Consider the following 16,215-nt stretch of genomic DNA (forward strand, 5'->3'; position numbering starts at 1 on the left):
TAAGAAACATTAATATTCTACAGCCTACGCAGTAGAGACATCTGAGAAAACCCTATGGAAGACAAGCTGTGTCGATGTGGGTACTTTCTGTTGCTGAAGCAATGCCAATACCAATGAAATTAAGTTGTAAATTGATGAAAGTAAAAAATGGACATGCTTTGCAGTGACCTTTGTGACCAGTGTAGAGAGCACAAAAGCTACCCCCCTGACCTTCTCCATAATAGTAGATAAGTACTTTGGTGTATAATAGGCCATAATTACTTTTCTGTGTAGACAACCCACTCAAAAGAGTGAATATTGGCCATAACTGAAATGGAACAATACCTTAAGGTCACTGCATCGAGTGGTTATGATGTCTTTATAGTCCTGCCCTGCTCTGATGCAAACTGGGGAAATAATAAATTCAGAAAGGAAACAGAAAAAACACGTTGTTGAATCTATGATTGGAGCATTCTTTTGCACATGGCTTTACACCTCCAGTCCATTCAAATGAATTGTAATTTGTAGGCCAAGAGCTTAGAATACAATCATAGAGGCCCTTCTCTGCTCAACTCCTTTTTTAGTTAAAGATACAGTGTGTAGAAGTTCGTGATATCTAGTGTTGAAATTGCCTGTTGCAGCTGAACACCCCTCACCTCACCCTCCACTTCCAAACATGAAAAAGAACCCGTGGAAGCCTTCAGTTGTCATAAAAATTCAAAAGGTGTTTAGTTTGTCCAGTCTGGACTTATGTAAAAAACATGGTGGCCTCCGTAGAGAGGACCCCCTCGATGTACATATGAAGTATTTAAACATAAAGGGCCTTTTCTGGGGTAAAGAATACTACAATTCATACAATTTAAATAAAAAGAACTAGTGAAAACATCATAATGATTATTCTACATTAAATTTCTGCCAATATTTCCCTTTCACCTAAATCTAACTAACTGGACCTTTAAGAGATCACCCTATCTAACACCAGGTCTCAATAAAAACAAACTTTTTTGCCTTTATTCTTTTGGACAGAAACTTGTTGCATGACTCCGTGCTCGTCCAAACTTTAGCCATAATTCTATAAAATTATACTATTCTGTCTAAACAATAAATTTTCCTTGAATTAACTGTTAACCATATTCAGTGTGATCTCAGATGATTGGATTCTGTAAAGTCAAAGAGACCTTGGCCTCGAATGGTACACACAAACAAAGCATCCTGGAGACGATGGTTCTGCACAATGGGGGAAAAAAAGCAAAAAGCTGTTATTCTTTATTTTTTTCCTCTCTCTCGTTTTCTGTCTTTTAAATGAATTCTTGTTACTGTTGTGTTCATGTTTGTTGATGATGTATATTGTGTTTATGAGTACACTTTTCATTATATAGACATCTGCTGCTTAACTTATTGGATAAGACCAAATAAATGTCCCTGGTTAAGACGGAAGGCAATATGAATGTGTGTGTATTTATTTATAAAAAAAGCTGGAGCAAATAAGTTGGTTTTGCACCCATGTTGCAAATATAAAAAAAAATATCACCTGGAAAATTTACCCTGATTTGTCCTTTACTTTTTCTTGGAGCTTATAATTAATTAATGTACTAAAATATTCATGTTCTTGCACACGGAATGAGAGCCATGGGTGTGCTCCAAAATATACTGTGCATATCACAGTCACAATCTCCAAACTTGTGTTTTATCAGCCACTCTAAATGTTTTTCAAGTTAATGTTACAGGCATGTGCAATAACATTTCTTCCTGTATTGAAACCCCTTTGCCACAAAATATCTGTTGAGGAAATAAATAGCACTTCCTACCTTGTTAAGTTAAAAGGCTATACAAATATTCATAAAATCTTACATCAAGTATAGGATCAGAGGTGCCGAGCTTCATCACCGATTTAGAGAGGTTGTGGTCAGCTTGCACCTGTAGTTCCTCAATGGTCTGAACCAACACCTGGTTCTGGTCTGTGAGGTCATCCACGTAAGACTGCAGAAGGTCCTCTTTCTTCTGAAGGAACAACAGCACAGCAGGTGGAAAATGTGGTTTATTTACAGCATTTTAACAAGGTGAATGCAGAACCAAGGTTTTCTTTTCTACAAGACAAACAAATGAATGACAAACAAAACCCATCGTTTACACATAATCTATGCATCACAAATAACTTTCAAATGTAAGGTCTACTGTCTGGCCAAACAGGTTTGCAAGAGAAGAAGATTATGGTTTTGCCACTGTCCGTTTGTTTGTTGGTTGTTGTTTTGTTGTCACAAGGTTTAAGCAGAAACTGCTGAACAGATTTCCACATAACTGAGTGGAAGGATGGACATGGGCCAAGAAATAACCCAGACCTTTTTTTACTTTCTTTAACATTTTAGTTTGATATGTTTTGAGTGGAAACTAATTGTATATTTAATCCACAATATTAATAAGAATTATGTCTGTACAAAAAAAAACAATATATACAATAAATCCCTATAGTGGGAATTTATTTCAGGATAAACATAGTTACATGAGACTGAGATGCAGAGACAGTATATCATGTTATACTCTCACCTGTCAAATCAGTTTTTTAAAATTAATATATAATTTTTCCCAAGCTCCATCATAACTCAAAGGGATGTCATGTATCCCTTTGACACACAACTGAATGAACAGAGCCTCACAGGGGAAACATTAGCTCCCGAGAAAATCAGGAAAACGGAATCAGAAAGTGTATGTTTTATTTAGTTGTATCTAACCCTTGTGTCTTTAGGGTATTCCCCCTGAGATGAAGACTTGAATTTAAAAGGGAGATGCAATGGATGGGGAGTCAGTGGTCCCACTGGAAAGGTTGTGATTCTCTTAAAACACACACACAACTGAAGACAACTAGCTGTGACTGTGGTGGTGGTTAACCATACTTTTACATCAGCTTTAATGTCTGCTGTGGTCAGTTTTAACTAATTCTACATACACATGGTTAATTATCTGTCCATGTTTGTTGTTTGCTGAAAAACAAAACACTTACTTTGGGCTGGGGTACTGTATTGAAATGGTTTTCAAACTGAAAACATTGTTTTACTTTCCCAAACCTTCAGCACAGTCTTTACACAGTTTTACGTAAGAATTGGTCAAAACCCTAGTACAGAGTCAGGCTGTGTATGGTCAATGTGCGGTTAAAGATGTAGTTGAAAAAAGGTGTTGGGACGACTGTACACAACTACTTTCGATGCAAAATAACTAAGTCCTGCTTAAAAACAACAGGAATGTTGCAAGATAGTGGAATACACTGGTCAGCATAGTGTGGCCAGCTCTGGCAGTTAGGCCATAAACCTGCTTGTGCACTTTTTCTGTAACAGTTGCCAACACATACAATTATTTTAGCTCTATTAAAGGAGAGAGCAACTTAAGTTTATTTTGCCTTTGAGGAGCATCTGTGTTCATAAGTAGCTGTCCCCTCAAACCAAAAAAGTCAACAAGCGGTTTATACAATCCCCAGACGCGTAACTTCACACTGTTGTATAGCTTCAGGGAGAGTAATTTTACAAAGATGGTAGATGTGACAGTATCTAAGATCACATTCTAGGGTTGAATAGAATATATCTTAGGGTATTAAGATTAAAATGGAGCCATATAATTCTAAAATGAATATTTTTGGTGACTGCCGTAGAACATAAGAAAAACAGCAAGTATGGATTAGCATCATGAAACCTGCAGTGGGTTCACGGATGTATGGCCACTTCTTTTCCAATGGACAAGCTTTCTGATTAACTGTGCACATCAACCTTTTTGGACTTGGGAGCTCCTGGGTTCTAAACACATAACCTTGTTAGCCAGGCCCTCAACTGGGGCCGGCTAACCGAAACCCATCTCCGAAACCTTGTTACACTTGCTTTGATGCAAAGCTCAGCTCACACAGGCTGCATTCAGTGCCTAAATGATGTCACATGACAATCCTGATGATTAGAAACCCCTATTTTTTAAATATGAGGGTGGATTTGTGTTCCCGATCTCTGCCGCTCAGATGGAAACATAATGCAATTTGCCACCTGTTACAAGTGCTGCGGCTTTATGAAAGCACCCCTGTGCTTCCTACTGCCATTTATCTGACACGACAGAGGTCATCTTCTGATGTCCGAGTCACGGTGAGCAGGATGCTGTTTGATTTGTATTGGATGGATGATAACTTAATGACAACTGATGTCGGTAAAAGACAACATCCTGAAGAGACTTTGGGTCCTCAATATTTCTTTTTTTAACAACTGTAATTTATGCTATTGACTGGAGCCATGAATACAAGCCAGGAAACAGAGCTTCCCCTGTTAAATGAACTGTGGTTTGATTTCAATGTTAAGGTCTTTGTCATCACGCACACAAACTTGCACTTGCACTCTGAGTCCGGTGCATTTTATTATTTTATTTGATCCAAAAATTCACAGCATCAGATAAAATGGAGTTGAGCACACAAAACATTGGGTCCATCCGATCCTGAGAACCGTCAAGAACAAGGACAATTTCATTTGTGATCAAGGAGCTGCAAAATAATCCCGATCATCTGTTTCAGGAAGTCAGCGGTCCAGTTTGATACTTTAAGACTGCATATTGAAAAGAAGAAAACTAATTTCTGCGACCCAATTGTTCCCTAACAGCTCAACAACTCTCTGGATCACCTTTGACAGTTGCAAAAAAAAGCAGCAAATTGAAACTGTTCCAAAAACCTAAATGACGAAGGAAAGTTTTGGGGGTCAGTGTGTAACCACGACTGGCATACACGTAAGGTTGTATTTATTTTTGAACATGCGTTTCACACAGGCTTGGTGTGGGCTTGGAAGAGTTTTGGTGTTGAGGGTCTTCCAGTTTCTGGTCCAATTATTTACAAATCCTCTGGCATCTCTGTTTAATTCAGAACAACGGCCGGTGTTACTAAGCGGATCATGTTGGAATTGGAGATGGTAGATCTTGAAGCAATTACTTTTACTTAAACAACTGCAACCTTGTTCGTTGGCACTGAGTCTGCCGGCAATGCGATGCTACCAAGCGGACTGATCACAGCTCTTGCGGTCTGCCTCACCTCCACGTGTTTCAAAATTTTGGGGTTGGTGCACGTCAGGGCAGAAGCTTGAAAGGATGTTGGCGAGTTTGCCGGAAATGCGATGCTAGGGCCCTCGTCTAGACCTAGGCTTCATCTTTAATGACAAAAACTGCAGGTTGCATTAAGAACTGCTGTATTTACTTTAATGGGACAAGATGCTACAAGGTCCAATGTTAATTCATCACCAGATGGACACACGATCTTCATCTCCTGTTTAAATGGCCATAATGGCAGCGGTGGGATTCGAACCCACGCCTCCAGAGAGACTGGAGCCTAAATCCAGCGCCTTAGACCGCTCGGCCACGCTACCGTACACAAGCTCTGCTACAACACGTGGCGCTACAAGCTGCGTCTCACCTGCAGCAGCTCCTCCGGTGTGCAGGTGGTGTCCAGCTGCAGCCACTGGAGCCTCTGCTGGTGAAGTCCCCTGAACTCGCTCAGAAGCCGCTTCACGTCGCTCGTCTCGGTCGCAGGACTCCGGGGAGCTGGAGCATCTCCACGGGGGGGGTTCGAACCCTCTCCCCCTCCCTGTCCCCACTGCCCCCAGCGGGCTTCCCCTGACTCTTGGCTCATGCTCGCACACAAGGCTCCGGCATTGCATTGAGTAAAGTACCTGCAGCTGGCCTGTCAACACTAACAAGCTAACAAGCTAACCCTCATTATCACTCCTCTGTGGTTTAAACCTCCGCTGTGTGGTTCACACTACTGGCCTGCAGCCTGTGCACGGTGTGTCTCTGCCACTGTGAGTGCGTGTAGACGTGAACTGTGTTGTTTTCTGTGAGTTACCGTGGCTCCACCTGCAGCTCGGTCTCTATGAACCGTTTCTACAACGGACCGTCAACGTGTTTTCTTTATCCCTGCGCTTTGCCGCTGCGTTTGCACGACGCGATCCGATTGGTCGATCCGGACCAAGAGCCTCGTAATCGTGACGTCCCCGCAAACGATTGGTCACTTTTCTTTGCGAGGCGGGGTGTGTGTGTTTGACAACCCGGAAGAGCTGTTTGTTTTCGTTGTATCCGGGAGGTGCTGGTGTCTCATCGAGATCTTTCTTCTTCTGGAGAGAAATGGGTAAATAAATACGAGCGGTGGGGTTTTTCAAAAGCAGCCATGTCTGTATTATTTCATTAAATACCCATTTATTCACACAGGAAGCCGGAAAGCGACACATCTGCTTCGTTTAAACGATTTAAAGACTCGTTATCGCCTCCTCGCTGGTGTGATCCATGTTTACTCCTGTGTTTCTACACGTGTGCATCTAAAATCAACTCGATTATTGATACCAATCGATGTGTGTGTGTAGGTGTGTGTGTGTTGCACATGGATTAAACGGCGCACTGCTGTGAGTTTTGTATATATATATATATATATTTAGCATCTTCTACTTTGATGGCAGAGCTGTGACTGCCTGTGTTTCCCTCTTAAACTGTGTTCTCCTCCCCTGCAACATAATTCTATTATTCCCCTAAATAATCAGTACCATGGATCAAAACCTCCTGAACTGAGATTCAAGGCAAAGTTGATCTCATTGATTTCCAAGTGACGACTCACCTCATTTCTTTCATCCCAATCATCACTGCTCTCCTCTTATCAGCCTCTCGGTTATATCGCTCTCTTCCAGTGGCATTGACTGCGCTGCCCTCACGTACTCCACCAAAAACCTAATCCCCGCTGTGATTATCACATAATGCTCTTGCCTTATTATCAAAATGGAGCAGATTTGGGTTTTGTTGTTGTTAAAGACTGATTGGCACGAGCTGGGGGGGGGGGGGGAATAAACCAAGAGACAATGCATTATGAAGAGAACGTAGAGTGTTTGATTGCACGAAATGTAACTATAGTGGTGTGCCTCTGAAGCTAAACACTTAGTGTAATGAGGTTTTTTTTTAAGGGGAGTCACTGAAGTTAGATTGGGCTGTGATCTTACTCTGGGGTCATAGGGTCATTTTATACAGCTTCCACATGAAGGCGAGTGATAACGGCAGCAGGGTTATCTGTTAACTTGGAAACAAGTCCACCATAGGGCTATAACATGTGGTTTTGTTTTCTGACTGATGGTGTCAAAGGTATTCCATTTAAAATAATTGTAAATTACCAATTATTAATTATCTAATGTGTCAGCATATTATTGTCTGTGTCCGATTATTATCTGTCTTGGTTTCCCTTTTATTGTAGTTCTATTTGCCAGGTTAATAAAGTAACATAATGATGAAGTGATAGCCAAATAAACAAGGTAGGAACTCCCACTCTGCAAAATGAATTGTGATTATTCAGTTCTCTCTAGTATAACAGTATAAAAGAGGTAGTCACAAAATTAGCATTTTTGGATTTGACCATCACAGCAAATTCTTAAAATCCTCCATCCTGCAGTGGCCTCCACATTTTCATAAACTTTAGAGGAGACAAAAAAAGCAGCTGCCAGTTTAGAAGTTTTTCCACTTCTGAATACATTTTAATTGCTGCACAGATTGAAAAACAGACAAAATGTTCGCTCTTCTATTAACAACTATATTATGTTATTCATGCATAAAGAAAAGCAAAGAATGCGTTTATCAAATATTCCTCAGGATAACACATTTTATTTGCATGAGGTGAGGCCCCAGCGCTTCCTCATTGACTCCTAAGAAAGACAGAACTTCGGTTCTCTCATTTATTAGTTCCGCTGTTTCCTCTACATTCATTGTGCCTCTCTGCCCTCTAAATGTTTCATGACTTTTTAAGTTGTTTTTTGCAAACCCCAGTACTTATTACTCATACAGCCTTAGCATAGTCAACCTTCATACTCATGAAATCAATTAATTCTCTTAAATAATTTACCTTCTGAGAAAACCAGATTAAGCAGAGAACATTTTTTTCCTGTGTCAGATGTGCTGTTCTAACTGATGTGTATTTTTATGTGTGTTCAGGCATTAACTTGGCCCTTACCCCATGGCTTGGAGGAGTCTTTGGTGATTAGAGAGAGAGCAGAGCCTTGATAACGCATTAGTGTGTGACACACGCACGCATACACGCACACACAGCCTGAAGACCCCTCTGTGCATTTGCACACATTCATTTTTCATGAAACAGACTCATAACAATTAGTCTAGTTACCGCCTGGGTAATCTTAGCGTCCCTGTAATGCCTGTGGTCTGCTGTATGACATCACTGTCTTAAAAGTTCTAAATCTGACATTCTTCATCCGTTTTCATAGTGAGGACATTAGCAGGCCTTGGCTAATAGGCTCGCGCTCGTTCCAGGCGAAAGAAGGGCAATAAAGTGAGGGGGCGGGAGAGAGAGGGAAAAAAATGAGACTGGACTGCTCAGAGAAATAAGCTTTATCCACCACGGCTTTTACACAAATTAATTTACATGAGCAAGGGAAGAAAATGTAAAGTTGTAATTCAGCATGCTTTGCCAATGCATTGCCTATTTCTCGCTACAAGCATCATAGAAAGCCAAGTGAACGTTTATACATTATTTCAGAAAATATATTATGCTAACAACCATAGCTAAGTGCTCAGGAATTTGTGCTCTACACCACGCCAGGAGCTAAATCGAGACATTTGGCCACACAGTTTCCAACTGCAGAGGAATGATAGCCTTGTGAGCGGCTTCAGAGCATTTGTCCGCGGCAGAGAAAGCTAAATGCAATCCCCCAGAGATACTCCACCTTTCCTGCATCCCCCAGTCTTTAGTCCCCTGCCCTAAACAGCCTCATCCCATCCCTAGACACCAAAGCCAAGGTCAAGAAAAAAAGTGCAGTCTTCCGTCTACAGGCTTTTCCCTGGGTGCCCGCACCTCAGTATGGCTGAGACGTGTCTGCTTCAGGAATGTTCCCTCCTCCTTTATTGTGACCGTCAGTGTGAAGGTCAGCTCCTAGGGAGAGGTTTGCGCTTATCTGTTTTTCCCCTCCCTCATTTTTTCCCCTCCTCAGCTATCTTTGCCCCCAGTTTCTTTTCTTCACTGTGTCAGTAGACAGTAGCTCAGAGCTCCCAGCTGGGGTTGTTTCACGACACGTTGTCTGAAGCGTCAGTCTTCTTTTTCTGTCTCTCCGTCGATCCATCTTCCTGTTGGGTATCTGTCATTACAGCCCGTTTTCTAGTTTTCAGAGGACCTGGCGCAGCTGGAAGGCTTCAGTCTGATGCTCTGTACACTTTTGTTGCCTCATCTCTCCTTCCTCACACTGGTCATGGCCCCCATATGCCTAGAAGCAATGTTACACTGTGTTCCCTGTTAGATTGGGTATTGTTGCTGTTGCTGCTGCTGTAGTGGTTGTTGTTGTTGTTGTTGTTGTTGTACTCTGTAAGCTATGGCAGTCAGCCTTGAGTCAGTGTGCTATCTTTGTCTGAACAAGATGCACAGGCTAAAGTAACAAGGGGAGAAAGAGAGAGAAAACACTCATCTGACTTGAATCATAATACCCTTTAATATTCCATGGAAGATGTTTTTGTAAAGTATTCTCAACAGCTCTGTTAGAAAAGCAGCGCCTCAGACTTTTCAGGTGATTTTTCTGTTGATTTTCAGTGAACTCTTATAAACTTGCCTCCTGCCTCTGTTAGTTGTCAGCTGCCGACTCGCCAAGAGAGGGCATTTTGTCTCCAGGTCGGTTGGTTGGCTGACCGACCCACAGGAGAGTTATGAAGTCGATATATCGCATCTCGTGTGTGTGTGTGTGTGTGTGTGTGTGTGTGTGTGTGTGTGTGTGTGTACTTTTTGTGTGCAAATGCCGTACTGGTAGCCCTCTAACACACACCGTGTCAGTACTCTGTAAACACCGGCATTGACTGTGACTTTTGACTATTACATGAGAAACATGGATTTCCAGCTGTCCACGGTAAAAGCCCTGTAAATTCAAATGCTTAATTTTTATAGGCAGCCCAGCATTGACTGAAGTGTCTGCTTGTTATATATTTGCCAAGTGCTGCAAGTCTGAAGGGAAGCTGTCAATAGCAATCCCAGCTATTGATATGGCAGTGGGCAGGAGATGTTACTTGGCCCCCGACTCCGGCATCCCTCTGATCCCTCTACATCATAATTACATTAATATTGACAGACCCTTGACAATAGTCACATTACTATTGATAGGTGGCTGTCAATACCGTGTTTGCCCAAATAAAACATATTCATTCATAACTTGTAAACTGCTCGATAAAAGGCTTTGAAAAGAATATTGGACCCGGTCGGGTTCACTTTCCCGAGAGGGCTGCTGCTGTGACGGGGATTTCCACCACCTGCATGTGTGTGCACATCAGTGTGTGTGTGTAACTATGGACTGATAGATTAACTTAGCTCTGTATTAGAGCGCTGCATAGATCAAGGCTACACTTGACATACATAGAGTCACACACACACACACACACACAAAGGCACTTAATCTGCACATATTCTCCCATCGAGGAAAAACTTTTAGAATACGCTAAACAAATGGAGCCTGTTTGTTGGTGAGCGTACACATGCAGTCTAACTCTACCTTTTTTTTTTTTAATCCAAACTCTACTTCCATCACAGGAGAGGTTCTAGTCACTAAACATGGCAGCATTTCAAATGCAGCTCAATGAATTTGTCACACCTGCTTACTTCAGTTTGAATTCACCCTTTTTCATTCATTTGCTAATTCTAACTTATTTGGACGGTGCTCTATTGAAACATCATGAATGCACAGATGGTTACGCGCACCGCAATAAACCCAAGCATTGCCACCATATATATTAGAGTGTTATTTTTTTTCCCTACCTCCTCGAGATATGTCTAAAGTGACCATCATCTCCTTCGCTTTCAGTCAAAACTGCCATATTTACCCAGCTGAAATCTCTTTTAAAGCCTCGTGACAAATCCTGTTCAGCGAGACACACAAGCCACTGTCAGAAAAGGGGCCTCTCTGTGGCCCTATTGCTCTGTCTCTCCCTTGTGTTAGTTAGTCTTCCACTCCTTAAAGCGTTTCATTTGAGGAAAAGGCCAGATAAAACTAGGGGGAACTGTGAGCAGTTTGGAAACGTATGCGGCGCTGTGGTCCCGTCGTCACAATGGCTAGATCCCATATGGACTCGACTCTGGGGGGAAGAAAATTGTTCCACATTTGGCAGATGTTTACGGTGTACCAGAGACTGTGCCGTTAGCCTAATCCCTAGTGATGTGATTTGTACACACACCCCTATCTCCAGAGGGAGCAGGCACCAAGAGCCCCTGGGCTTCGCCTCCTGTGTGTGTGTGTGCGTGTGTGTGTGTGTGTGTGTTTATACACTAGAGAGAGCAGTCTAAGACCCCCTGCTCCTCTGCATTGCGCCGCTCAAAGGTTGCATTAAGGACGGGTTTTACATGTGAAAAGTGATTTCCGTTCCTATGTAAAGAAAAAATAACCTTCCTAACAGGATGGGCCTCACCCTGCGGGGCCTCATTCCTCCCAACAACCGAGCTGTCCTCTTAATAGTTCTGCCCCTGTGTTTATTTTGTTCATAACTTCCAACAGCTTGAGTATGGATTTACTTATATTTTAAAGTTATTTAACAAGGTAAAGTCATAAGACATTTTAGTATTTTATTATTGGCAGATTAAAGTCACCTGAAAAACATCTTTGTCCTGTATATTTTTCCAGCAGGTTTGGAAAACGGGGACAACCAGAAAAGGACAGCTGGAAGCTCTGCTCCAGAAACTGATGCTGAGCTGCAGACCCCAGTATTGCGCATCACTCAGCTGGATGCCCTCGAGCTCGACTCTGCCCTCGAGCAGCTGGTATGGACCCAGTTCTCCCAGTGCTTCCAGAACTGCCGCCCCGGCCTGCTCACGCCTCTGGAGCCTGAACTCAGGGCTCTGCTCCAGCTGCTCGTGTGGAGGTTCACACTCTATTCCAGCAGCACCACTGTGGGCCAGTCTTTACTAAGCCTGCACTACCACAGCACTCTGTCCTCCTCTCCCCGTTACAGTCCTCTTTCCAGCAGGCAGAAGTTGTGTCTGGCCCTGCTCACCGCCGGCCCCCGCTGGCTCCAGGACCGTTCCCATAGCCTGCTGCTGTGCTTGGGTTTGACTTCAGGAGGGCCTGGGGGAGACAGTGGTTTGCTCCAACAGGGTCTCCGTACTTGCCTGACACTTGTTTCTAGTATTGCCCAGCTTGCTAGTCTCGTCAACTTCCTTGTGTTCCTAAGGAAAGGTCGCCATCCTGTCCTGGCTGAAAGGATCACAGGAGCTCAGGCAGTTTTCAGCAAGGCCAGTGTGCACCGGGACATAAACTACCAGTACATGAACCGGGAGCTGATGTGGCACGGCTTCGCTGAGTTCCTCATCTTCCTATTGCCGCTGATCAATACAGGGAAACTGAAGGCAACGGTGTCTTCATTTGTTTTTGGGGGAGAAAGGGCCAATGGGGAGGGAGGGAGAGAAGCGCAAGGGGTGTGGAAGGAGTGTGGCCTGTGCGGAGAGTGGCCCACGATGCCTCATACAGTGGGTTGCCGACATGTTTTCTGCTACTACTGCATCAAAAGCCAAAGTATTGCAGACGCTTGCCTCACCTGTCCCAAATGTGGTGCAGAGGCTGGGCAACCTGAGCCGGTCAGGATGGAGGAGGAGATGATTGGCAGGCGATGATACAGAGAAGCAGTCGTGGCCGAGTTTATATATGAAATTGCACGGACTCGAAACTGAAATAAAAAATGGTGTTTTATAACTTCAGTTCTGTCCAAACTTAATACTGGGAACATTCTCAATTACCTATTTTATAATGCAGAATAATCTTAAAATCGTAATGTTAACAATATTTTGGTTAATTTATCACTGGACAGAATTATATTAAAACATGAAGAACGGTTTTTGCAGCACCTGATCTATGAGCAGCCCTCCTTTTTTGAAAGATTCACAAGGTCGTCGTGGATGAGTTTATGACTGGACTTCAGTCTTTATGATGTCTGTGTCCTCCTGAACACACATCGACCTGCTATGTTTAATGCATGCGTGCATATATTGACAATCCTCTGGCCCTTCTGTTTCTCCAGCCGGACTTTGGACAGAACTATTTGTCTTTGCTGCACTGGACAGACTACAGAGAACCACACAGAGCATATATTTGATGAGCGAACGTGTTGATTTATGCTCCAAATTGGCTGTGTGAGTGTGTGTGTGTGTGTTTGTTGAAATGGGAATATTTGTTCTGATGAAAAATGCAGAAAGTCAGCTGAATAAATAATGGGAGGAATTTCTGATGCCTCTCATCATTGCCAAATTAGCATTTGTTGTGTATTTTGTGCCTAAATTGTATTTCAACATCATTAAAATTGATAGAGTGCCACCTCTTGGGTGTTTATTTAGTTAAGTGGAGGGGAGAAAGATGAGGGAAAGTTATAACAATCAGCACACTTCTCTCTAGACAGGCCCAGTCGTTCTAACTCCCATTATCCATTTTCACAGCACCCCAACATGCTCAAGATCAAGGGGGCAGCCGGGGGCTTGGATTGACTCACACACACGTACACACACATACACACATGCACAGACTTGACAGCCAGCCTCTCTTTTCCCTTGGCCTTTCTCTCTTTTGCTGCCTTTCCATCTCTCTCCCTCTGTAATCTCCAGGGCCCTCGCCCCTATAAGACTGTAGTAAACTGTACCAAAACCCTGGCAGTCGTCTCCTTCCTCGCAGGCGAATTACTCTCTAATCCCTGTAATGAGTCCAAAGATGCTTATTTATGCTGGAGTTAACCTCCACCAGTGAGCCCAGCCCCAGGCCAAACGCACCCCAGCTGAGTGAAGCCTTTCCTGGGCTGACAAGAGAGGAGTGAGGGGTGGGTGGTGTTTGAGGGGGGAGTCCAGAGAGGGGGGTTGGGGCTTACTTCCCACCTCTCCTCCTCTCCTCACCCCCACTCTCCTGCTCTCATCACTAGGGCTTAATTGCTGATTGCTGAGACGTTCAATCGGAACTGCAGGCGTGATAGAAAGCCTATCGCGGAGGGCCGGTCTCAGATCTACTGGCTCAGAGAGACATATACACACATTTGCACTCAGATGAGGTTAATGTTTCTGTTGAGCGGAGGGGATAAAGCATGAAATATTTGTCCTCATTAGGTTGCACGAATGCCCTGAAGAACATGCCGGATAGTTGGACTAGTGCGGCTGACCATTGTGATCTTTATTTCTCCTACGATTTGTGCAGGTCTGCAGAGTATACATGTGCTAGAAAATACTGTACGGCCTTGGTGTTAATGCAAGTCCAAAATTGATTAATTGTATGTTACACATACATACACAATTTCTTTGATTAAAAATAAAATAATAAACCTGGGGGGGTGGGTAAAATCTTGGATGATGATTGGTTTGACATTATGTAAAAAACATAAAGCTCATCACATGTATACTCTGAGCTCAAGGACATTTTGACTAATGACGCCAATACAATGCATATAAAAGCTGAGACAGGAAAGACTGGGTGTCAATATTTTATGCACTACATTACATTAATGAAAAGATGAGTCCCACAAATTCAGGTTAAGGAGAAATTAAGAGATTTGTTAATAAATAAAACAGTAACTGTTTTTAGCATCTTAATGCATCAAAAAAAAATAACTAGAAAATCCAACATAACTCTGTTGAATGAATTCAAGATAACTTAAAAATAATTCAGCATATTTGTGGCATTTAATGTGGAGAAATATGCAAAACAGCATAAGGTATGTTATGGCCTCAATCTAAAAATATCACTTGGCTCAAAGTGGCATTAAAATAAACTCTGGGACTGGAGAGGCCTGGCCAAGAATAACAAAACATGAAGAAGATCTGGAATCAACCGTACAGTGGGTCGTAAGATCCAGAAACTTTCCCCCTGAGTGAGAAACAAACTAAAAACAAACTAGATCCCAGGAAACAACTAACAACAACAGAAACTGTGCTATGATGGAGTCTGTTGCATCTCAACTAAAGGAGAGAGAGCTCCTACTCTCCAGACTTCCGTAAATCACATACACCTAAGAGGGAGAACATGAGAGAGGCAAAGGAGAAAAACAAAAGGAGAGTGGGTTACAGAGTAATTATTACATTGCCAGGATTTTCACCATTTATTCAACCCAGTTTTGTGGGACCAGTTGATATATCTAGATTAAGTAAATATAATGTTTAATACATCATGGATCGACGATGTACTGGAGCCACACTTCAAGGCTTCAAGCCTTCCTCAATACCCTAATATCATAAAAACTAGAGTGCATTAGTGTCAGTGGTTCCCATGGATCGACCCCAAGTTTGTGAGGGGCCACACTGATTAAGAGCTGATGATCCAGATAACCCTTTACGCATATTTCTTGTAAGTGGTGGGGAACCGACAATGTCCCTCCCGAGATTGGCTGGCTTAAAATTAAATCAAGTTTGTTTGTATGGTTACCGTTGATTTTGGCCGGTGTGAAAGCTGCCAGTCGAACCCTGGCAAACACCAAAACACAAATCCAAGACCGTATGAAAAGGGTCAGCTGGGGTTTAAGCTCCCGCAGCATTTTACAGCAGAAAATACTGATTTCATTTTAACATAATTTAATATAGGCTTTAATCATTCAAATTTGGCTGGGTGGTTAATAACACATTGTTCCTGGGTGTGACTCATTAACTACTGCTGAACACAGACTGTAAGAATGCATACATGATGGACCTCAATGCCACTGGGACATCGTCTTAACATTCAGTCAGACTCACAATCCAAACCTTTTTGCAGATATTACTGCACAACCCCCGGTCCCCCAATCCCCAGGAAAGGGAGCAGATAAAGAAGAAACGGTGCATTAAAGTCTATTAATTGAGTTAGGCCCATGGATTGAATTAGTTGGAAGTTGGAAGGGGCTGCAGACTTAAGGAAGGTAGCTGGGGCTCCGTTAAGCCTATCTGTCTTTGGATCTTTTCTAATTCACAGGTTCCGTGTGGAGAAGAAAAAGAGGAAGAAGCCTGGATTCCCAGCGGCTATGCAAAGCAATCTGCACGTTCACACGCAGCCATTTAGGGAGCAAATTGGCCCCGTGCCCCCTCCGACGAAGGTTTTAAGAGAAAGGGAATTAGGGCGTTGAATCCCTAACTAGATCTCCTTCTTTGATGAGCCTCTTTATCCGCCTGTCCCTCATCTCCATTTCTTTGATGTGAGGCGTTGATTTTCCTGATTAAATAGTTTTTAAAGTAAAAAGCTCTTTTCTGGGCCGTGTAATACTGGGTACTTTACTGTACCTATTGTAGCTTCG

The 16,215-nt window shown here is 42.8% G+C and overlaps 2 protein-coding genes and 1 non-coding gene across 7 annotated transcripts in view; 1 reads left to right on the top strand and 2 right to left on the bottom strand.

Annotated features, from left to right (window-relative positions):
• The window catches only part of LOC109629462 (early endosome antigen 1), a 91,022-nt gene extending 85,125 nt beyond the window's left edge, over positions 1-5,897 (bottom strand). For 3 of the 4 annotated variants that reach the window (XM_069512658.1, XM_069512657.1, XM_020087183.2), the window contains exons 1-2: positions 5,399-5,897; positions 1,831-1,980 (exon numbers count right to left, since the gene is read on the bottom strand). In XM_069512658.1, coding sequence (XP_069368759.1) covers positions 1,831-1,980; positions 5,399-5,614 — 366 coding nt within the window. In that variant the 5' untranslated portion in view covers positions 5,615-5,897. Of the gene's footprint in view, positions 1-324; positions 387-1,830; positions 1,981-5,398 lie in introns of those variants that run through there. The other variant, XM_020087185.2, reaches the window with a different exon arrangement.
• trnal-uag (transfer RNA leucine (anticodon UAG)) lies at positions 5,270-5,351 on the bottom strand. Its single transcript has one exon. It is a non-coding gene; the product is annotated as a tRNA-Leu (tRNA).
• A 126-nt stretch (positions 5,898-6,023) lies between the features above and the next one.
• On the top strand, positions 6,024-13,229 carry pex2 (peroxisomal biogenesis factor 2). 2 transcript variants are annotated; one of them, XM_020087333.2, is made up of 2 exons: positions 6,024-6,109; positions 11,616-13,229. In XM_020087333.2, the coding sequence occupies exons 1-2, from the start codon at positions 6,106-6,108 to the stop codon at positions 12,596-12,598; spliced, it is 987 nt and encodes a 328-aa protein (XP_019942892.1). In that variant the 5' UTR covers positions 6,024-6,105; the 3' UTR covers positions 12,599-13,229. The 2 variants fall into 2 exon arrangements, with proteins under 2 accessions (XP_019942892.1, XP_019942890.1); XM_020087331.2 differs by having other exon boundaries at positions 6,071-6,109; positions 11,613-13,229.
• Positions 13,230-16,215: the final 2,986 nt, after the last annotated feature.

The sequence above is a fragment of the Paralichthys olivaceus genome, chromosome 17 (genome assembly GCF_024713975.1).
Source record: "Paralichthys olivaceus isolate ysfri-2021 chromosome 17, ASM2471397v2, whole genome shotgun sequence".
Lineage (NCBI taxonomy): Eukaryota > Metazoa > Chordata > Actinopteri > Pleuronectiformes > Paralichthyidae > Paralichthys > Paralichthys olivaceus.